We start from the raw sequence: 23247 nt of genomic DNA on the forward strand, positions 1-23247 counted from the left end.
GCAAAATTTAGCCAAGCCTGGATGCTTTCTTCATGAGAAAAGGCTTCTGTCTTGCCATTCTACCCCATAGCCGAGACATATGAAGAATATGGGCGATTGTTGTCACATGTACCACACAGTCAGTAATTTCCAGATATTCCTGCAGCTCCTTTAATGTTGCTGTAGGCCTCTTGGCAGCCTCCCTGACCAGTTTTCTTCTCGTCTTTTCATCAATTTTGGAGGGACGTCCAGTTCTTGGTAATATCACTGTTGTGCCATATTTTCTCCACTTGACGATGACTGCCTTCGCTGTGTTCCATGGTATATCTAATGCCTTGGAAATTCTTTTGTACCCTTCTCCTGACTGATACCTTTTAACAATGAGATCCCTCTGATGCTTTGGAAGCTCTCTGCAGCCCATGGCTTTTGCTGTAGGATGCAACTAAGAAAATGTCAGAAAATACCTACTAGAACTGCTGAACTTTATTTGGGGTTAATCAGAGGCACTTTAATGGTGGCAGGTGTCTACTGACTCCTATTTAACATGAGTTTCAATGCGATTGCTTAAATCTGAACACAGCTACATCCCTAGTTATAAGAGGGTGTGCACACTTATGCAACCATATTATTTTAGTTTTTTATTTTTGCTTCCCAACCCTAAAAGATTTGTTTGTTTTTCAATTGAGTTGTACAGTTTATAGGTCACATTAAAGGTGGGAAAAGTTCTGAAATTATTATTTATCTTTGTCTCATTTTTTTTACATCACAAAAACCTGACAATTTAAGAGGGGTGTGTAGACTTTTTATATCCACTGCATATATATGTCTCTGCATGTATGATTTCTTACTGAATTTGCTGCCACGCATTATCACATTTTTATCTGTTGATTTTTGTCATAAGGTAATTCTTATGCCATAATGATGGTTAGCTATATTAAATATTGTTTTCTCTAGGGGCCACTATGATGACATATTACATAGCTGTTTATGGCTATAATGCATATGCACTAGCACTTGCTAGTGCAAGTTGCTAATGCATACTAGGGTCCCTGGTAATTAACATAGTCTGGTGTCTGTTGAGCATATAGAGTTCAATTGTTTGAGCATATGAAGAGTCTGCTGTTTCCCATGCTCCTGACCTCCTGAGGAAGTCAAAATTATGAAATGCATAGGCAGGGCCGCTGATAAGCCAGTACAACTGGCCCTGTTGTACAGGGCCCGGCCAGCAGGGGGGCCTGGCAATCAGAGTATAAAAGGATGCAGGATAAAAAAAAAAAAAGTCCTTCTCCAGCCAGCACCCCCCCCCCGCGCCTCTGCTTCAACTTATCTGTGGGTTTTTTCTACTTTCTGAGTACCATTGTATTGATGTTCTTGTGAATGTGTGGGAGGGACTATTTTTTCTATTTTGGGTGCATGTCACTTCCGCGTCCGCTCCGCATGCTGGCTCAAGTCACAGCCAACATATTCCTTTCCCTGGCGGAGTGATTCATCTCCCTCCACTCATGGCAGTGGTATACGAGACACAGAAGTAGCCATTGCGACTGGGCCCCATGCTGCAGGCGACCCTTGTGCCCCCCCTCCCCCATTCCTGAATTGTTAGAGAGCTGGCTGACCGATACTCAGCTGGTGTGTAAATCGGCAGTGCAGGAGCTCAATGTCACTGTTTACACTGAAAGTGAAAGCGAGGGAGAAGTGTCTTGCAGTGTGTGCTCTCTGCCTCCCCCTACAGTGCAGTAAGCAGCATGGAGAGTGAAGGTACAGTACTGCTGCTGCTGCCAATTTTTTAAAAAGCAATCTATATATGTTTTTATGCATGTGTTCAAAATCAGGAGGCAGAGAAGAAGAGGCATATAACTGACTATATTAGATGGTAAATTCTCACATTATCCCTCAGGAGAGGAGACCATAGACCCTTCAAATGCACGGATTTTGGATATATAGTAGAAGCGAGGGGCCTATTCTGTTGAGAAAGCATGGCCAGAAATCTGTCATTTTTGTCCCCTTGTTCCCCAAAAAAAGTTGCCTGCTGCTATGTAAATCTAGTCTCATGCCATGTGCCATGTGTAACTGCAGGTCCCCCCTTAGCAGACAGCTACTGTTTAAGAGGTGTGTCTGTGTGTGGATGTTTGTGTGTGTGTATGTATATGTGTGTGTGTGTGTGCATACATGTGTGTTTACATGCGTGTGTGTGTGTATACACACGTTACTTTTAAACCTGACGCCCTTTTTCTGTACAATCAGAACTGATTTTTTTTAGAGCGGGTTTCATAATACCAATGAGAAAATACCATTCCTCTGAAAAGCAATTCAGGCTCAGATCACTTTTCAGAGGCAGTTGACAGGCAGTGAAGAAGCAATATATTTCGCCATGACTGGTACAGTGTTGAGAAATACTGATCTAGAGGAACCGATCTCTCCAGTTTCCTCCTGCAGCCACTGAAAGCCTGTAAGGGGCTAGGGGTGGGGCTGAAGGAGGGACCAGGGGCAGGACCAGGGGTGGGGCTGAAGGGGGCCCACTCAGTTAGACTGTACGGGGCCCCATGATTTCCATCAGCGGCCCTGTGCATAGGTGGGAGTAGCTGTCGTCTTCATACATGCTGTATGCAACTTGCTGGTACTCTTCTGATGTGTGGGGAAGAATTGCGGGTACCATATTTTTTAAGATAACAGCCGCATTTTCATGCTAAATATTGCAAAAACACATCTGAAGTCTCCCAAAAACATGTTTGAAAATGTGTTATGTTCTGATGAAACCAAGGTTGAACTTTTTGGCCATAATTCCAAAAGATACGTTTGGTGCAAAAACAACACTGCACATCACCAAAAAAACACCATACCCACATTGAAGCATGGTGGAGGCAGCATCATGCTTTGAGGCTGTTTTTCTTCAGCTGGAACAGTGGCCTTAGTCAAGGTAGAGGGAATTATGAACAGTTCCAAATACCAGTCAATATTGGCACAAAACCTTCAGGCTTCTGCTAGAAAGCTGAATATGGAACTTCATCTTTCAGCATGACAATGACCCAAATAATACATCCAAATCGACAAAGAAATGGCTTCACCAGAAGAAGATGCAAGTTTTGGAATGGCCCAGCCAGAGCCCAGACCTGAATCCCATTGAAAATCTGTGGGGTGATCTGAAGAGGGTTGTGCACAGGAGATGGCCTCGCAATCTGACAGATATAGAGTGTTTTTGCAAAGAAGAGAGGGCAAATATTGCCAAGTCAAGATATGCCATGCGGATAGACTCATACCCCAAAAAACTGACTGTTGTAATAAAATCAAAAGGTGATCCAACAAAGTATGAGCTTAAGGGTGTGCACAAGTATGCAACCATATTATTTTATTTTTTATTCCCTCCACCTAAAAAATTTCAGTTTGTTTTTCAGTTGTACAGTTTATAGGTCACATTAAAGGTGGAAAAAGTTCTGAAATGATTTATCTTTGTCTCTTTTTTTTACATTACAGAATGTCAGGGCTCAGCCCTTCCTTCTCTGAGCTGGCCGCTCAACTGTCCGCTAATTGCCAGCTCTCATCTCTCTCCACAGTTAACCAGCTGTTGTGGATCTGTTTGTCAGTCCCGCCTACTTAAAGATCTCCAGCTCACTTCATTCCTGCCTTTGCCTTGGCCACATCACAAGAAACCATCTCCTGCATTCCTGTTTAAAGACTGGCTTTGCTGACATCCCTTCTGGATCCTTATCCTGCTTGCTGTTCCTCTACTTGGATCCCTGACTTCTGGCCTGGCTGATTACCCGATCTGGTTACTGAACTCTGGCTTGGCTGATTACCCGATCTGGTTACTGAACTCTGGCTTGGCTGACTACTCGATCCGGTTACTGGACTCTGGCTATGCTTTGACTACGCTTTCTCTATTTACCTTTTTATTTTTATTAATAAACAAGTGTGATTTTACTGTACTTCTGTCTCTGTCTGGTTCATGGTTTCTGACAGTAGGCGAAGGCCATGAATTCAGAAGATACAGTCAATCCACTTGTTGGTAATATTTTTTCTAGATTGGATGAGCAAGATCACCGCATGGATCAGTTTGCCATGGCGTTACAAACGCTCTTGAGTCGCACAGCTCATCTGGAATCCCCCACTGTGGTTACTCCAGTACAACCTGAGTTGCAGGCCATCCCTGCTACTGCGCCAGTCTCTGTGCAGGCACCCGCCTTGAGTATTACCTCTGTAAGAGGTATGTCTGGTTCCGTCCCGTTTCCCCATCGATTTGGGGGCGATCCAGTTCAATGCAGAGGGTTTCTCAACCAAGTTGAGATATACATTGAGATGCTGCCCCAGGCATTTCCCACAGACAGAAGCAAAGTAGGGTTTGTGATATCTTTGCTTTCTGAGAGAGCCTTGGCCCGGCGATAACCCTTCCAGGAGAGACTCAAAAACCTGTTGTCTTGAGTTACCCTGAGTTTGTGGCCTCCTTTTAAAAGGGTATTTGACATTTCTGCACACTCCGCTTCTGCTGCCAAGTGCCTCATGTCCATCAAACAGAGTACGACTACGACTTTGACTGCCGACTACGCCATTGAATTCTGTACTCTGGCAGCAGAGGTTGCTTGGAACAATGAGGGCCTCATGGCTGCTTTTTCTCATGGTCTCTCGGATTCCATCAAGGATGAGATAGCAGCCCGAGATTTACCCACTGAGCTGGAGAGCTTGATCTCGTTTGCCATCCTCATTGACTCCAGACTCAGAGAACGACTTTCTTTTAAGGAGCGCTTGCGCAAGCCTTCTGTACGTTTGCCTCAGATCTTTGTAGTCCCACCCGTGCCTCCCTCACCTCCCATGCCTCCTGGTACTGCGTCGGTCAGTGAAGATGAACCCATACACTTGGGCTTCACGCGTCTCTCTGCGGATGAGAGAACCTTTAGGAGGAGGGAGAGATTGTGCCTTTATTGTGGCCGGGCAGTTCACTTTTTGAAGTCTTGTCCTACCCATCCTGGGAACACCCAAACCTTGAGGTCCTGTCATGGACAGACCTTAGGTGGTGTTGTCGTCCCCAGTTATCCAGAAGGATAAGCCCCTGGTTTCGGTCACCTGTCTATTGAGATACAGGCTCTAATTGACTCTGGGGCTGCAGGCCTGTTCATTGATGCTGCCTTTGTATCAAAGCACTCGATTCCACTGCAGGTGCGTGACACTCCATTTGCCATTGAGGCTCTTGATGGGAGACCACTACAGCCTGCCCATGTGACTCATGAGATGGTTCTGTTGTCCATGGCTGTAGTGGCTCTTCACCACGAGATAATCCAATTCCAAGTGATTTCCTCTCCTAAGTTTCTGCTGGTTATTGGTTGTGCTTGGTTACAGAGGCACAACCCCTCTTTTGATTGGCTCCGTGCTGAGATTCTCTCCTGGTCACCACAATGCAGTGAAACATGCTTCCGGAAGGTAGCCAAGGTCCTGTGTACCTCTTCACTCTCCTCCCTGCCAGAAGAGTACTGTGTTTTAGCGATGTCTTCGACAAAGGTCATGCCGGTAGTTTGCCTCCACACCGACCATATGATTGCGCAATTGACCTTAAACCTGGTACCACGCCCCCTTGTGGCCGGGTTTACCCTTTGTCGGTCTTGGAGGATAAAGCCATGGAGGAGTATGTTGCAGACGGATTTCATCCACAAATCCTCATCTCCTGCTGGTGCTGGTTTCTTCTTTGTTAAGAAGAGGAGCGGTAAACTGAGACCTTGTATTGATTATAGGGGTCTCAATCATTTTGCGATTAAGAATGCCTACCTGCTCCCGTTGATTACAGAGTTATGTGACCGCCTCAAGGGAGCAACGGTTTTCACTAAGCTTGATCTGAGAGGGGCTTACAATCTCATGAGGATTAAGGAGGGCGACGAGTGGAAAACTGAGTTTAATACCAGAACGGGCCATTATGAGTATCTTGTAATGCCTTTTAGCCTTTGTAATGCCCCGGCAATTTTCCAGGAATTTATTAATGATGTACTCCAAGATTTGTTGCAGTTATGTGTGGTGGTTTATCTCGATGATATCCTCATATTTTCCAAGTCCCTGGAGAGCCACCACACAGATGTCTGTCGTGTGCTTCAGAAGTTAAGAGAGAACAATCTCTATTGTAAACTGGAGAAGTGTGAGATCCATTGGGAACAGGTTAAATTCCTGGGCTATGTCATTTCCACTGCTGGTTTTTCAATGGACCCAGAGAAACTTTCGGCAGTCCTACAGTTGCCTCGACCCATGGGGTTACATCCTCTGCAGCGTTTCCTGGGTTTTGCCAACTATTATCAGAAGTTTATTTGTAACTTCTCGTCTCTGGTCAAGCCTCTGACCAATATGAACAGAAAGAACGGTAACCCACAGATTTGGTCTCCGGAGTCCATTAAGGCCTTTGAAAGTCTCAAGGCTGCCTTTGTTTCTGCTCCTGTGTTGGCACATCCTGATCCTATGTTACCTTTTATCCTTGAGGTTGATGCTTCTGAAACTGGTGTTGGCGCCCTTCTTTCTCAACGTCCTACCTCTAAGAGTGCTATGCATTCTTGTGGCTACTTTTGCAAGAAATTGTCACCTGCCGAGTGCAATTACGAGATTGGTGACAGAGAGCTGTTGGCAATCATTTTAGCCCTGAAAGAATGGCGATATTACCTCGAAGGTACCACTGTGCCGGTTCTCATTCTTACTGACCATAAGACTCTCACATTCTTGTCTGAGGCTAAATGCCTCTCTCCCAGAAAGGCGCGATGGGCTCTTTTCTTGTCAAGTTTCAATTACATTGTCTCATTCTTACCCGGTACAAGGAATGTAAGGGCTGACGCCTTGTCATGACAATTTCCCTCCACTTCCAAGTTGGGGTTGGTTCCAGTTCCTATGATTCCTCCTGATCGTATTCTGGCTACGGTTCGCACCACTCTTACTTCTATTTTGGGTGACAAAATTCTTGCTGCTCAGGTCGATGTTCCTCTTGAGAAACCTTGTGATCGCTGCTTTGTCCCAGAGTGTCTCCATACTGCCTTGCTCCAGACTTACCATTCTCCCAAGGCAGCTGGCCACTCTGGGAAGAATCAACTCATTTGGGCCATTTCCCAACAATTCTGGTGGCCTAGTCTACATGATGATGTAACTGCCTTCGTAGCTGCCTGTTCCATGTGTGCTCAGAGTAAGACTCCACGACACCTTCCAGTGGGCCTCCTACAACCCATAACCAATGGAGAGAGGCCCTGGACCCACCTGTCTATGATCTCATTGTGGAGTTGCCCAACTCCCAAGGCAACACAGTTATCCTCATGGTGGTTGACCGGTTCTCAAAGATGTGTCATTGTATTCCACTTAAGAAGTTGCTCACTTCTAAGGAACTGGCTTCCATTTTTGCTCGGGAGATCTTTCGCTTACATGGGCTACCCAAGGTGATTGTCTCGGACAGGGGTAGTCAGTTTGTGTCCCAGTTCTGGCGAGCCTTTTGTGCACAGCTGAGTATTCAGCGTGCTTTCTCCTCTGCGTATCACCCGCAGTCTAATTGGGCCACTGAACGAGCCAATTAGTCCTTGGAGCAATTTCTACGTTGCTATATTTCTGACCATCACAACAACTGGTCAGACCTATTACCATGGGTAGAGTTTGCTCACAACAGTGCCTTGAATTCTGCTTCCCGATTGTCTCAGTTTTTGGCGAATTATGGTTTCCAACCTGCCATGTTGCCTGACTCGTTTGTTCCGAGAGAGGAGCATCTCTGTGGTCTTCGTTCCACTTGGGCACAAGTCCAGGAGGCTTTGCGTCATGCTAATGATAGCTACAGACTCCATGCTGACTGCAGACGCCTGCCTGTGCCTTCCTACCAGGTTGAGGACAAGGTCTGGCTGTCGTCTCGCAACCTCCGACTTTGTGTTCCCTTACTGAAGTTCGCACCTCGGTTTATTGGGCCTTTCCGTATCCTTTGCAGGATTAACCATGTGGCTTATGCGTTGGACCTTCCTCCTAGTATGCGCATCTCAAATGTGTTTCATGTCTCCTTATTGAAACCGTTGGTCTGCAACCGCTTTACCACCTCGGTGCCACGTCCTCACCCTATACAGGTTGAGAACCATGAGGAGTATGAGGTACAATCCATTGTTGACTCCCGTAGGTTCCGTGGGCGCATACAGTACCTGGTGCATTGGAAGGGGTATGGTCTGGAGGAATGCTCCTGGGTCTCATCCTCGGACGTACATGCTCCTGCCCTCCTCCGTAATTTCCATAGATGTTTTCCCCTCAAGCGCGGTGGTCCTCCGAGGGGGAGGGGTCATTGAGGAGGGGGGTACTGTCAGGGCTGGCTCAGCTCTTCCTTCTCTGAGCTGGCCTCTCAGCAGTCGGCTAATTGCCAGCTCTCATCTCTCTCCACAGTTAACCAGCTGTTGTGGATCTACTCGTCGGTCCCGCCTACTTAAAGATCTCCAGTTTACTTCATTCCTGCCTTCGCCTTGGTCACATCACAAGAAACCATCTCCTGCATTCCTGTTTAAAGACTGGCTTTGCTGACATCCCTTCTGGCTCCTTATCCTGCTTGCTGTTCCTCTACTTGGATCCCTGACTTCTGGCCTGGCTGATTACCTGAATTAGTTACTGAACTCTGGCTTGGCTGATTACCCGATCTGGTTATGGCTGATTACCCGATCTGGTTACTGAACTCTGGCTTGGCTGACTACCCGATCCGGTTACTGGACTTTGGCTATGCTTTGACTACGCATACTCTATTTACCTTTTTATTTTTATTAATAAACAAGTGTGATTTTACTGTACTTCTGTCTCGGTCTGGTTCATGGTTTCTGACACAGAATCCTGACATTTTAACAGGAGTGTGGATTTTTTATATCCACTGTATATATATATGTAAATCCATTGTGAACCAAGATGAAACAAAGTTGCAGTGCCAAAAGTGAGACTGTTCTCTTGAATCATAACAGTAGTTCCAGGTACGTAATTGTATTAAACCACAATACCATGTATATCAATAATGTCCTCCAATAAACTCTCAATTGATGTATGATTCCAACCACCATGAGCAATGCTATCACTCACAAGATTTACTTACCCCATCAATGAAAAGGTAAGAAGAGCCTTAATGTTGTCCATTTGGACGAAGCGTATTGGGTGGAACTTCATGCACCAATATGGTACTGTCGCCTCAGCAGAGTTGTATATTAGTCATATCTGCTGGATTTTTATGTACTCGTTTTTATTTGGATTTTTATAAATGTTATTTGCCACATGTATTAGAGTATTCTTTCTCTTTATATGATTAATTGGGGGAGAGTTATATTTCTGGCAATTTGAGAGCTCAGACCACCCTGACTGCTAAAGGGGAGCTTGCATTACTGATAGGGACTCTGTTACTTATATAATTAAGGGTATTTCATTCATTTCGTTTATTCTGAATGCTGTGATATAATTGTGTCATATAATAGGGGATTACACAATTTTGATTTTGTTTGGTTTATATATTTATTTACTGCTCACATAATAATTTTAGTGCTGCCCCTTTTCTGCTTTGTAATTTTCACACTTAGTTTGAGATTTTAGGGAACTTTTTCAAGTGTGTGGCCTGTGTTAGGAGATTTGGTATTTAGTTTATTGAATAGGATTGATAAAGTTTTATATTATATTAAAGTGATTGTAAAGGCAGAAGGGTTTTTTATCTCAATGCATCATGCATTTAGCCAAGGAAAAACGGGCTCCAATTAAAAGAGCATAAAAAACATACCTATTCCATCAGCTATGTCTCTGACTTTTACTCAGCAGTGAAGAGTTTAACAGCAGTGGACTATGCCTGTGCAATGTGTGTCACTAGTTCCAGAAACAGAAAGTGCCTGAACAAGGACCTGCATGGTAGGATCACCAGACATTGAATAAGAGATGAAAATTTAAAAGGTTAAAAAAAGTGAAAACAAATTTTAAATGAAACTTGCTAAAGCATACATGATAATTAAGTGAATGGGTTTAGATCTGCTTTACCTATTAGCTAGTTTAGAGAGGACTGAAAATGCATACTTTCATCAAATAAAATATCATATTTTGTCAGGTGAAACTATTTTAAATGTTCTCTGTTTCTTTTCTAGATGGTCATACTCCTATTGTGATGCAGCCAACAAACGCTAATGAGAAAACACAGCTAATTGGAGACAGTCGTCGCACTTACCAAACAGACTCATAAACAAGTGAAAGCCAGAGGCAGCTATATTGACACTTTCCTACATGCAGAAAGTTGTATAACAATAGGAAAAACTCACAATACTGATCTTTCTGTATACGTACATAATTGCATACATCAGGTTGTGGACATCTCATGTGAAGGGCACCAGATCATGTAGAAAATATAAACTCTAATAACTTTGCACAGCATTAAACATTAAAAACCGTCCATTGCAATTCAAATATATGTATTATGGTGATAAAATGTATTTTCGTGCAAATCCTTTATTATTAATTGTTTTTAAAATGAGTCATGCCAGTGCATTTGCTGAAATGTTATAACTGAGTGCTAAACTTCTGAAACACTGGTAAATGCACAGATTACATACATATGGGAGTTGTTTTTCCTGCTAAAAGACTTGTGTTTCTGTCCATCCAGTCCCAGTTTCACAGCTCTGCCACACAACACATTCCTGTCTGGCAGGGCAAGAGACTTGATGTTTCCCTGCTGATGCAGTTAATTAATGCTTATGCCCTGTACGCACAATCTGACTTTCCGACGGAAAATGTGTGATCGGAGCTTGTTGTCGGAAATTCTGACCGTGTGTAGGCTCCATCAGACTTTTTCCATCGGAATTTCCGACACACAAAGTTTGAGAGCTGGATCTAAAATTTTCCGACAACAAAATCTGTTTGTGTAAATTCCGATCGTGTGTAGACAATTCCGACGCACAAAGTGCCATGCATGCTCAGAATCAAGCAGAAGAGCCGCACTGGCTATTGAAGTTCATTTTTCTCGGCTCGTTGTACGTGTTGTACGTCACCGCGTTCTTGACGTTCAGAATTTCCGACCAACTTTGTGTGACTGTGTGTATACAAGACAAGTTTGAGTCAACATCCATCGGAAATAATCTGATGGATTTTGTTGTCGGAATGTCCGATCGTGTGTACAGGGCATAACAGTTCCTGTCCCTCCCCAAGCTGATAACTGGACAGTAAATGGAGAAGATGCACACTGATGAACTAATCTTTATGTCACTCTCCTCTTTCTATCTGCCTGGAGTCCAGATTTAAGTATGAATTTTTTCCTTTTAATTTAAACAATGGATAAATCCTACCTTTGCAATAAAAATATTACTAATCCTGAATCCCTTTAGATCGAGGGTTCCAATTGCCATATTTGTTCTACCTTTGTCCAAATTAAATGAATAGCGTAAAGAAATAGAGAGCACAGGAACATTATGGTAAAGCAGCAGGAAGGAAATAGTGAAAATACAAAAACAATTCAAAACAAAAACAAAGAAAAATAGTTCAATGTGAAACCTGGCAAGCAAATTAGGTTGTCCACCTAGACATCATTTACCGATTGCTCACATATTGAAATGGACATTTTACGTATAAACACATTTGCAAAATATGCTGTTCTGTTTGTAAAACAGTTAGTGCTTTCCATTAAGAAATATTTCTGTGTGTAGACTTATGCCCCGTACACACGGTCGGACATTGATCGGACATTCCGACAACAAAATCCTAGGATTTTTTCCGATGGATGTTGGCTCAAACTTGTCTTGCATACACACGGTCACACAAAGTTGTCAGGAAAATCCGATCATTCTGAACGCGGTGACGTAAAACACGTACGTCGGGACTATAAACGGGGCAGTAGCCAATAGCTTTCATCTCTTTATTTATTCTGAGCATGCGTGGCACTTTGTGCGTCCGATTTGTGTACACACGATCGGAAATTCCGACAACGGATTTTGTTGTCGGAAAATTTTATAGCTTGCTCTCAAACTTTGTGTGTCGGAAAATCCGATGGAAACTGTGTGATGGAGCCTACACACGGTCGGAATTTCCGACAACAAGGTCCTATCACACATTTTCCGTCGGAAAATCCGACCGTGTGTACGGGGCATAACAGTATATTATTAGGTGATCATTTTTTCTTGCTAAGATTTGGAATCAGTCACAGGTGGTTCACTGCATGTCTACATGGTCTATGGACCACAGAACTTTGAGAACCATAAGTTATTTTTCAACCATTCCAAATGGAGGGTTATTTGAGCCCTATGTATACAATTGCAGTCAATGTATAAAGGAATTTGGAATGTTTGTTGAATAAACAAATGAGTGATGGTAGACAATATGATGTGTGGTGTTGCCTTCCAGTTAATGGTTCTGAGGCTGATTTAATGCAGATAAGACACCAAGTGAGTTTAATTACCACCCCAATCAGCCACAGAACCTGTGTAATAAATGTGTGTTCTGGATTAAAGGGATGATGTGGGATGATGTGGCAACCCCCCCCTCCTTCTCCCAAATCAATTTAAGTAAAAGTTATATTGAACATTGAAGTAAACACTAAGTGTACAAAGCTTCAACTGGCCTATTTGGACACAGATGTGTCTTTTGTGAGCAATTGTACACAATGTTGCACTTTGTATATAATTATAATAATAGGGGATGTTTTTTTTTTGTTTTCTTGCTAAGAACTGGAAGCAGTCACAGGTGGATGTATGTGTGACATGGTTTGGTCTACGGACCACAGAACTTAGAGAACCATGAGTTGTATTTCCACCATTCCACCTGATGGAATACTTGAACGCTATAGATAACATTTTGGTGAATTTGGAATGATCATTAAATAAACAAATGAGTAATGATAAACCATATGATGTGTGGTGTTTCTTTCCATTTAAAGTGTATCTTCACTACATCTGAGCAGCACAAACCATGGACACTTTTTAATTCATGTTTAATATTCAAAGCAAACTCCTCCATCCATCCATGTCTCCATGCTTTATTTTGTTAAGAAATCACTTTGAACCCCCCCCCCCCCCAGCATTTCTGGCCATGGCCATCTTGAGTAATGGCAGATGATTCATGTAAAATTTACTTCCTGGAATCCATCTGCCATGCCTAGCTCGGGCAAGCATGCAGGAGAGTGTGCTTAGCTGAGAAAACCACTCCTCCCCTCCTGAAGACTCCTGGGATGTATGACATCATTTGCCTAGGCAACAAAACATCAAGGAACTGAAGAAATGTAAAAAAAAAGTTTAAAACAAGTAAATATGATATACTTTCCTATCTATTAACGAACGCTAGCAGCATAAGGATTAAAAATAATCAATGTTGATTGGGCGAGTGAAGTTCTACTCTAATTGTTACTATAAGATTCACTTTAGCCTGTATGTTGTATTACCTGCCCCACCCAGATCAGTTTAAAGAGAATACAAATTATAGTAGAGTATGATAAATATTGAAGCAAACACAGCACCAAGTGCACAAACTTTCAACCACCCTATATGGACACATAGGGATGTCTCTGCTGTGATTAATTGTATACAATTTCACCACCAAACCCTCTATTATATCCTTACCTTAATCTCTTCTGAGGGAAATTTTATTCTATCTACAGGTTCTCTACGTTAATGGGATAGATCAGGGGTCTCCAAACTTTCCAAACAAAGGGCCATATTACTTCCTTTAGACTTTAGGAGGGCTGGACTGAGGCCAGTAGGGGTAGAAACGGTCCTGACATCAGTGGAAAAAAAGATTTCCCCACTGTTTGTTTCAGAGAAAATAATTGTGCCCCATTATTGGTGTAAGTGGTAGAGATTGTGCCCAATCGTTGATGTCATTGAGAGGAATTGTGCCTCATTGTTGGTATCATTCGGAGGAAATGCGCCCCCTTCATTGGTGTCAGTGGGTGAAACTATGCCCTATTGTTGGTATCAGTGGATGAAATAATGCTCCAAGGCCCAGATAAAAGCAAGCAAGGGGCCACATCTGGCCCCCGGGCTGCAGTTTGGAGACCACTGGAATAGATGATTAGGTACTTATCCCAAGGGGTTTTAACTTTTAAAAAATTAAAGAAAAAAAAAGATGTATTTGTAAAAAGAGTAGAAGTAATTACTCTCCTTTTATTATTCATATGATATTACAGTTAACCTCCAAGAGATTTCTGGAAAAAAATTAAAGATGAAATTTAAAGTGTAAATATAGAGTTGGTAAGATTAGTACACCTGTCAGGTTTTATTGCTCGAAAAAGTGGAAAGATAGCCCTGGACCCACAGCGTTTTCTCACTGGTATTGTTATCTTATCTTATTAGTGATTAGTTGATGTAAATGATCTGGTTTCTGGGCAGGCAGCTTCTACACCCCAGAGGATCTCCACGATCTTTTTGAATTGTAGTGTAATGTAACAAGATTTGAAAAGCCACACCACTACTAAGAGGTATAGATAGAACTATTTCAATAAGTCAGGGGTACAAAGATGGCTACTTTCTGGATTGTCCTCCTAACTTTTGCTGGAATAACGTTATATCTGGACAGCTTGGCAGTGGTGTGGCACTTCAGTTTCTGGTTTAATTGATATCTGTGCCACCATTGAGGAAATATCTACATGCTTTCTATCCTTAACTGCATAAAGACCAGCCACCGTCGTTTGACCGCAGCACAATGGCTCTCCTGCGCGAATCGCCTTAGGTGTACAGAGGCTCACGCAGGCTCAGTTGTGGGCACACGCTTGTTCCCGCTGCACTCTGCAGTATCGTGCCCGCGGAGCGGGAGGACTCAATGTTCTCCGGTGGCCCGCGATTGCCTTGTACACAGGCAGTATGGGGAGATGTAAACAAGGCATTTCCTCGTTCTGACAGGTGACATTACAGGGATCTACTGTTCCCAGTGGTCGGGAACGGTAATCTATGTCATGTCCCAGTGAGCCCATCCCCCTCACAGTTGGGAACACTCATAGGGAACACAGTTAACCCCTTGATCGCCCCCGAGTGTTAAATGTCATAAATCTATTCCCTATTTTGAAGATGCTATAATTTTTGCGCAAACAAATCAATATACGCTTATTGTGATTTTTTTACCAAAAAAAAAAATGTAGAAGAATACATATTGGCCTAAACTGATGAAGAAATTTGTTTTTAAAAAATTAAATGTGAGATATTTACTATACCAAAAAGTAAAAAATATTGTTTTTTTTTCAAAATTGACGCTCTTTTTTTTTGTTTATAGCGCAAAAAATTAAAACCGCAGAGGTGATCAAATACCACCAAAAGAAAGCTCTATTTGTGGAAAAAAAAAATGACATCAATTTTGTTTGGGTACAGCGTCGCATGACCGCGCAATTGTCAGTTAAAAAACGCAGTGCCAAATCGCAAAAACTGCTCTGGTCATTAAGGGGGTAAAACCTTCTGGGGCTGAAGTGGTTAAAGCAGAACTCCGGGATTTTCAAAAAATCCCCTATTAGTACACCCCCTACACAAAACACTAAACAGTTATCACATTTGTGAAATTTCTTACTGTTTAAGAGAAAAGACTGATTGAATTTTCAGGAAGTCAGCTCTGTGATTTAAAAAAATGCAGCATGTATTCTGCTACGGAGGTAGTGTTAGAACAGTGATTGCATCATGTCCTCCCCCCTCTCTCTCTACACTGTAATAAAACATTTCCCATGAATCCTTGGAATTGGAGAGAATGTGGGAGGGTACACTAGACCTGTACATGTAAATGTGAACATGTCCACTTCAACACAAATCACACCCCTCATTCTGCAGCCAGCAAGCCACACTACTCAGTAACACACAGCAGGGTAAATAGGTTACAGCCTTACAATGCAAAGCATGTCTGTGCTCTCCCCTCCAACCACAGCAGGACATAAACATATTGCCATTACGACACCAGTGCCCACCAGTGCAGCTTATCTGTGCCCATCAGTGTAGTCACACCAGGGCAGCTAATCTGTGCCCATCAGTACGGTCACACTAGTGCAGCTTATCTGTGCCCATTAGTGCGGCAACACCAATGCAGCTTATCTGTGCCCATCAGTGCGGTCACATCAGTGCAGCTTATCAGTGCCCATCGGTCACACCAGTGCAGCTTTCTGTGCCCATCGGTGCAGTCACACCAGTGCCCAGCAGTGCAGTTTATCCATGCCCATCATTGCAGTCACACCAGTGCCCAGCAGTGCAGCTTTCTGTGCCCATCGGTGTGGTCACACCAGTACCCAGCAGTGCAGGTTACCTGTGCCCCTCAGTGCAGAGCACTGATCGTTAGCAGAGATCATCCCACATGACAGAGCGGAGATCTCAGGCTGACAGGTCTTGCATGTGAAAGTGCCGCTCGCTGTAATGTCCCGCCTCCCATATCAGCATTGTGATAGACAGCGCACGGGAGGCAGGACATTACATTGATCGGTGTTTTCACATACAAGACCTGTCAGCCCGACATCTCCGCTCTGTCATGCGGGATGATCTCTGGTAACTCTCCCCGCTATGCACTGAGAGAGATGGCAGGTGGCGACGGCGGCGGGAGGGACAGGGGTGGAGTGGGGGCGGGGCTGGCAGGGAAGAGGAGGAGAGAGGATGACACAACGTCTATGGACGGCACAGACCATTCTGCTCACTACAGTGAGCAGAATGGAAGTACAAGTCCCTGCTCCCTTTTAGAGGAACTACAGGTGGGCAGTGACAAGACCTCTGGCTGGGGGTACAGGAGGAATAGCAGCCAGAGGTCCTACAAACAGGAAATCACAGGAGATTAACGGCTTTTCAGCAAGATCATCAGGCTGCTACAGAGGAACTACAGAGCTCAGAAGAACATGGATGGCATAGTTGGTGAAGGTAGGAGATCATCAACAAGTACATGGAAAAAAGTTTTTCCCAGAGTTCTGCTTTAAAGATATAACAAGAAGTATGTAGAAGTCTCCCTACGGCAAAAAGAAATTCCACTTTTGACAGTTGTCACCAGAACAAGGGATCATATTGGAAGATATGCCCTCTTCTTCGGGTTTGGTGACTGCTGTAATTATATTTACTCTGCCTCACTTTCTATCCTGGAGACTAATGTCCCTAGGATGGAGACTAATGTCCCTAGGTTAGATCTCCCCAGGGGATATACACAGCAGCAGAAGCCTGACAGAAATTCTAATACTTTTATTTCTTTTCAACATTGGAAAACAAATATGTCTGCAGATATTTTTTAAGCATACTCTAAAACTGCCTTTTGTAGCTGAAGATCATTCTTTTTAACAAACAGGTTGAAAAACAGGATTTTCAGTGTTTATATATTTTTTTACAAAGATGTTGTGAAAGGCTGGGATAGGCTAATCCATAAATTCTGCCAAATCAAGGGAATTTATCTTTAATGCCAACATTCATTGGGTTACATTGTTAAGTCCTGATTAGGCTGCAAGCTGGGCTTTTTCTTTTTTTTTTAATTGTTCTGTTTTAATAACTGTTTATCTTTCAGGAATGTAAAACACAAGTGAAAGGCCCTCCTCGAGAATATGTAATTCATCATTATGGATCAATAATGTACTCTTGCTGTCACTACTTGAACAGTAAATACAAATACTTAAATCTTTCTGCTGGACAGCACGGGGAAGCACTATACTGTTCACTTTTTATTATGCAAATGCTTCTTTTAGTTGTGATGGAAAAGCACAGGAGGCACTCAGCAAGTTTAAAACAGGCCTAAACTGTAATCCTAGGTGTGCTTTTATTATATAGGCAATTGTTAGGAAGGGAGGTTGGGATGTAAAAGAAAGCCAAAATGTAAACCAAAGTCTGAACAGTGAACACAACAGACAACAACAATATTTATTTAGAACAGTAAATACTATGACATCAAACTGTTGTAGTAGTGCAATTTACCCCTTCACAAAAGCAAATATTAAAATGTAAACATTAACATAAGTTTTCGTGTTTCATTATGTGAAGTATGTATTCCATATCGAGGTTTGGAACACATTGGCGGCCATTTTGAATGAAATCGAGGCTTGCTTACGAAACGGGCGGATATGACGCAGAACACGAGGCGTACTCACTGATTCTGTTGTTGGTCTCAGATCGAGGCTTGGGTTTTCTGACAGCCATATTCCTATCATCGATTGGTAATTGGTATAACCCTCCCCTGCTGGATGCATACAAATACTGCATGGTTACTAAGGGCATGTACATGCCCTCGATGACGTTAGTTGTGATGAAACATGTAGGAAAGAGCCTATGGATGTGCCATTGCCACGCCTGTCTTGCTGTGTACACGAGCTGATATACCTCCACGCTTTCATGTTGCTTTGGATTGATCTTACATGCCTGTTGACTTAATGATATTATGAGTACTTTTAGCCCCCTTTGTTTATTAAAATGTATTTACGGACTTACACTATGTGGATGTCTCATTTCATTCCATATCCATGATGAAAACAAATCTTTGCATACCTACCGAGATACCACTGAATCTGCTAAATCCCTGATCTCTGTGTTTGGATGATACATGCTGCTTTGTACAATTATCACACTGGACGTTTGTGACTCCGTAATAGAGTCCAACTCTGGTAAGAATCCATCTTATTATGGTGGTGGATCACGTGGTGAAATTGGATCACATATAAATTGGATCACATTTATTTTCATGATCGCACGGATATTTTTTCACTGGACTTTCTTCTGCTTTTTATATACTTTGTATATATTTTTTTAATTCATCCCATCATTTATTACAATTTTTTGGTTTTGATACATATACATTTTTTAATCACTATTAGCGCTGCAATTTTTATGTATTAACATAAATGTCTAAACCCAAGATCGAGGTCAAGCTTACCACCTATATTATTCTTGTGAAAATGGTCATTCTCACAAAAAAGACATAAATCCTTTATGCGGTACAATAAATTCCAGGTGTGCTATAACCTATAAATAACATCTACAAAACAGAGCACTTCCTGGCAGGCATCACAGTGAACCTGGAACACAGTGTGTTGCAGAACTTCCAGGTTCACTGTGATTGTTTGCCACTGCCAGTCAACACAGTGTGTTGATGCTAGAGCGGCGTTATAAGTGCTCGTCACTCAGTCACTTTACAGAAAACGTTGCCTGCTCTCTACCACGAGAACACCTGTAACTGAAGCCAAGCCACCATTAGAGGAAGGAAAATCCTTGACAGAATTCATCATCAATTGAAGCTTAAATCCTTGAGTAAATCTTTATGGGATCACAAATATACACATGCATACAAACACAATACCATGTGTGTATTTGTGATCCAATAAAGATTTACTCAAGGTTTCAATTTATGATCTACTGTATTCTTACAGGAAATTTTCCTTCCTCTAATGTTGGCATGGCCAGGGCCGTAGATAATTTTTTGTTCTGGGGGGGGGGGGGGGGTTCAGCAGCAGTTACTAAGTAAAAGTCTTTTTAAATAGAATAAATTCTGCCAAAATTATAAAGACTGGAAAAAGGAAAAACAATATGTGTTACCCCTAATAAGAAATCACATCCTAATTTTTATCAGGTCCTTTAGAAAATCTAACCTGATTTCAGTTTTTTCCTTCTTCCAGTTTTTATGAACGCTGTTGGCTATTGTCCAGTATTAGTGTCCAAACTGAATAGGTGCAAAGTGAGTGTGCTGCCTACCTAAAAGAAGATGGTGCCCTTTGCACCTCCTCAGTAAGGTTGGCTTAACTTTTACAGATTAAATAATAATAATGTAATAGCCAATCTTACTGGGCAGGTAACAAAGGGCACTATCTTGTGGAAGGCAGCACACCTATTTTGTTCACATTAGTTTAATTTTCAATTAATCACAGAATAAAATAAAAAAATAAACAATCAACTGAAAAATTACGGAAATAAAATTACCCCCTCGGATAGTTAGTGGGACTTTAACGGCAACAGAGTAGTAAAAAAAATGGTTTTATTGATACAAATATACAAAATACAAGGATAAAGAAATCAACATATGAATCAAGTGATATATAGAAAAGCTAAAAAATATAAATATGCTGGTGTAGTAGTTGAAAAAATATATATTCGTGCAGTCTTCCACTTGGACCTACGCGTTTTGGGACTGAACAAAAGTCCCAAAACGCGTAGGTCCAAGTGGAAGACTGCACGAATATATATTTTTTCAACTACTACACCAGCATATTTATATTTTTTAGCTTTTCTATATATCACTTGATTCATATGTTGATTTCTTTATCCTTGTATTTTGTATATTTGTATCAATAAAACCGTTTTTTTTACTACTCTGTTGCCGTTAAAGTCCCACTAACTATCCGAGGGGGTAATTTTATTTCCTTGTCTCAGGGATGGTGGCAACTTCCATGACCCAATTGGATGGTATCCCTTTTTTATTTTTTTTTTAACTGAAAAATTACCAGCTGGCAGGAGACTAGTAGACCAGACTGTGTGGACTGCACAGAGATAACCCAAAACACATGTAAGTGAATAGTAATATTTATTAAAATAGGTGATAATTCAGGAAATACAAACAGTGCAACACCAACACAACAAACCCACTACAAACAACAATATTTACAGCAAGGGGCAATACCGGAATCGCAGATGTCAGCCAGGCCAGGGTCATATACAGTAGGTCAGTAAGAACAAGGGATATACCAGAAACATAAACGTTTAGCCAAGCCAAGGTCATACACAGGAGATAAGCAACTGAACGAGGGCGGGTTAGGAGAGGGAGATAATGGATGGGATAGGATACAGGCTCAGGAGCAGGTTCAGATACAGGTTTACAAGATACAGGTTCCGGGTAACAGGTCAGGGCACAAGGAAGAAAGATACCAAGGCAAGCATATAAGGGCTTGCCGGGTATTTATAGGACTGACTATAATTGACTTCAAGTCACACCCGAGCGCAGGGAGTGTTGTCTGCTCCATACTGCCAGGATCCATCCGCTGGTGGACGTCAGTACTGTGGCCAAAAGATGAAATGACACCAGCAGGGAAATATTCTCCTGACAGTTCAACACTGCCAGGAGACACCAGATTGTGGACCCCAGTACTGCATGCCAAACGATATATCTTACCAGCGGATGGATCCTTTCCTGACACCAGCCTTGAATACACTGACTTTTCTTTAGGCTAGGTTCAAATCCAAGCGGGTGCAAGAACGTGTGTAATTGCACACCTTCCTGGACTGACAGAGGATAAACACACTACTTCTTAAGAGATTTGCGTAGGTACACTACAATGCAGGAAACCCTCAATCCATGTACGTTTCATGCACCTCATTCAAATCGCACCCCCCTTGCAAACTGCAGTGGGTGTCAGTGCTATCTTAAAGTGGTTGTAAATCCCCCCCAAAAAAACCTGCAAGACAAAGACATAATGAGCTAGTATGCATAGCATACTAGCTCATTATGAATTACTTACCTTAGATCGAAGCCCCCGCAGCGGTCCTCGTACACCGCTTCGGCCGGCGACATCGCTCCCGGAGTTACTTCCGGGTATCGCGGGCTCCGGTGCAATGACGTCACTCCCACACATGCGCACGGGAGCCGCCGGTAACGGCACATTAGCTGAAGCAACCAGCACAGACGTGCTATTGCTTCAGTGCGCATGTGCCGATGACTTCGACACATGCTGATACAGAGGATATCTTCTAAACCGTGCAGGTTTTGGAGATATCCGGGGTAGCTACAGGTAAGCCTCATTATAGGCTTACATGTAGCAAAAAGTGATTGGAAAGGGTTTACAACCACTTTAACAACACCCCAAGTTAAGGTTGCAAAACAGTGTGTTTGCCTGCACCAGATCGCATTCACAAAACGACCATGCAAACCGGTTGCAGTGCGGTTCCAAACTAGGTGCATGCATGACTTTGATGCGATTTGAGCCCATTCAAAATGAAAGGGTCTTGATTGCACCGCAATGAACACAGTAAGCCTGGTTTCACACTAAAGATTGCATGTAAATCGTACAGGAACTGCACCACATTTCTGTGCAATTCACATGCGATTCTGTGTGGTGTGATCTGAGCCCATTTTGAATGGGCTGAATCGCACCAAAGAAGTGCAGGCACCTTTTTTTGAAAACCAACCATGCGATCTGGTTCAGACAAACACTGTATTTGTGACCTTCTTTTGAGGAGTTGTTACCTTTGAATTGACACCTGCAGCAGATCAAAAACACAGTGTGATTGCAATGTAGTGCGGAAATGCACAGGGAGCACAGCGTTTCCTGTACCACATATGTATGAACCAGGGGTAAAACAGGGCCAAGGCATGCCACTGAGGGAAGCAGAAAGTCCAGCCTGGCTCTGGCATTGGCAGACATGTTCTGGTGCCAACTGATGAATCAGTAAGCCGGTGAGCACCACAACAAGCTTGCCAGTGCCAAGCTGGACTGTCAGTAACACAAGCAATAGAAAATTCAGCTTAGCCTCAGTCAACTGTCAGTAACACAAGCAATGCAAAATTTAGCCCAGCCAGCCTCAATCACATACTTTGTCAGTTGCAACACAGAATCACAGACAATCTCTCACTGGCTCACGATTACCTAGTATGAACAGCAGAATGCCAGCAACAGCACAGCAGTCTGAGCAGTGGTAAGTCTGAGGACACTCTCTGAGACTCTCTGAGATTAGGCCAGAGAGAAAGAGGGACATACCTGGACAGGACAGGAGCAGTTAGAGCTGCACAATTAATCGTTAAAAAAATCGTGATCTCGATTCACCTCCTCTGACGATCTCTCCTGCTGAGATTGCCGATTCTTTCATATAAACAAGTGGAGAGACTTTATCTGCTCACTCAGCTGTCAAAAGAAAGCATCCGGGCAGTCTGCCAAGTCTTTAACTTGAAACATTGTAACTAAGCTTCCTTCTTAGGCCCCTTTCACACGGGCACCATCAGTTTAGCCACGTTAAAAACGTATCAGTTCTTATCCGTTGCTTCATCCGTCTTCATCCGTCTTCTGTTCCTTTTAATCTCCGTTTTCATCCGTCTTCCGTTCCGTTAATATCCATTTTCATCTGTTAATGTACACGTTTACATCCGTTTTCCATCCGTTTTTGTATCCATTTTCATCAGTTTACAGCAGTTTCTGTGCCTTTAAGGAAATTACCCAGAAAGCATTGCTCCTCCCATCCTACATTGCCATGCATGAACAATTTGCGGACTACTTTCTATCTCCATCAGGAGAAGATCCATGGCAGTACCAATATATATATACATAATGCAGTGCAAATTTAAATGTATTAATGAATTAATTTGGTTATTTCCTTGTGTTTTGATAGCATAAAAAGACACAAAAGCACATGATATGTTCAAAACCGTTTTAGTTTTATTATTCTGAATAACCCTTTTAAAATAAAGGTT

The 23247-nt window shown here is 42.6% G+C and overlaps 1 protein-coding gene across 1 annotated transcript in view; it reads left to right on the forward strand.

Moving 5' to 3' along the window:
* Window positions 1–10278, forward strand: part of DNAJC5B (DnaJ heat shock protein family (Hsp40) member C5 beta) — a 275293-nt gene extending 265015 nt beyond the window's left edge. Inside the window, exon 4 of the mRNA XM_073631716.1 lies at window positions 10044–10278. Coding sequence (XP_073487817.1) covers window positions 10044–10138 — 95 coding nt within the window. The 3' untranslated portion in view covers window positions 10139–10278. The remainder of the gene's footprint in view (window positions 1–10043) is intronic.
* The last annotated feature ends 12969 nt before the right edge of the window (window positions 10279–23247 follow it).

Source organism: Aquarana catesbeiana, linkage group LG05 (assembly GCF_042186555.1).
Source record: "Aquarana catesbeiana isolate 2022-GZ linkage group LG05, ASM4218655v1, whole genome shotgun sequence".
NCBI lineage: Eukaryota > Metazoa > Chordata > Amphibia > Anura > Ranidae > Aquarana > Aquarana catesbeiana.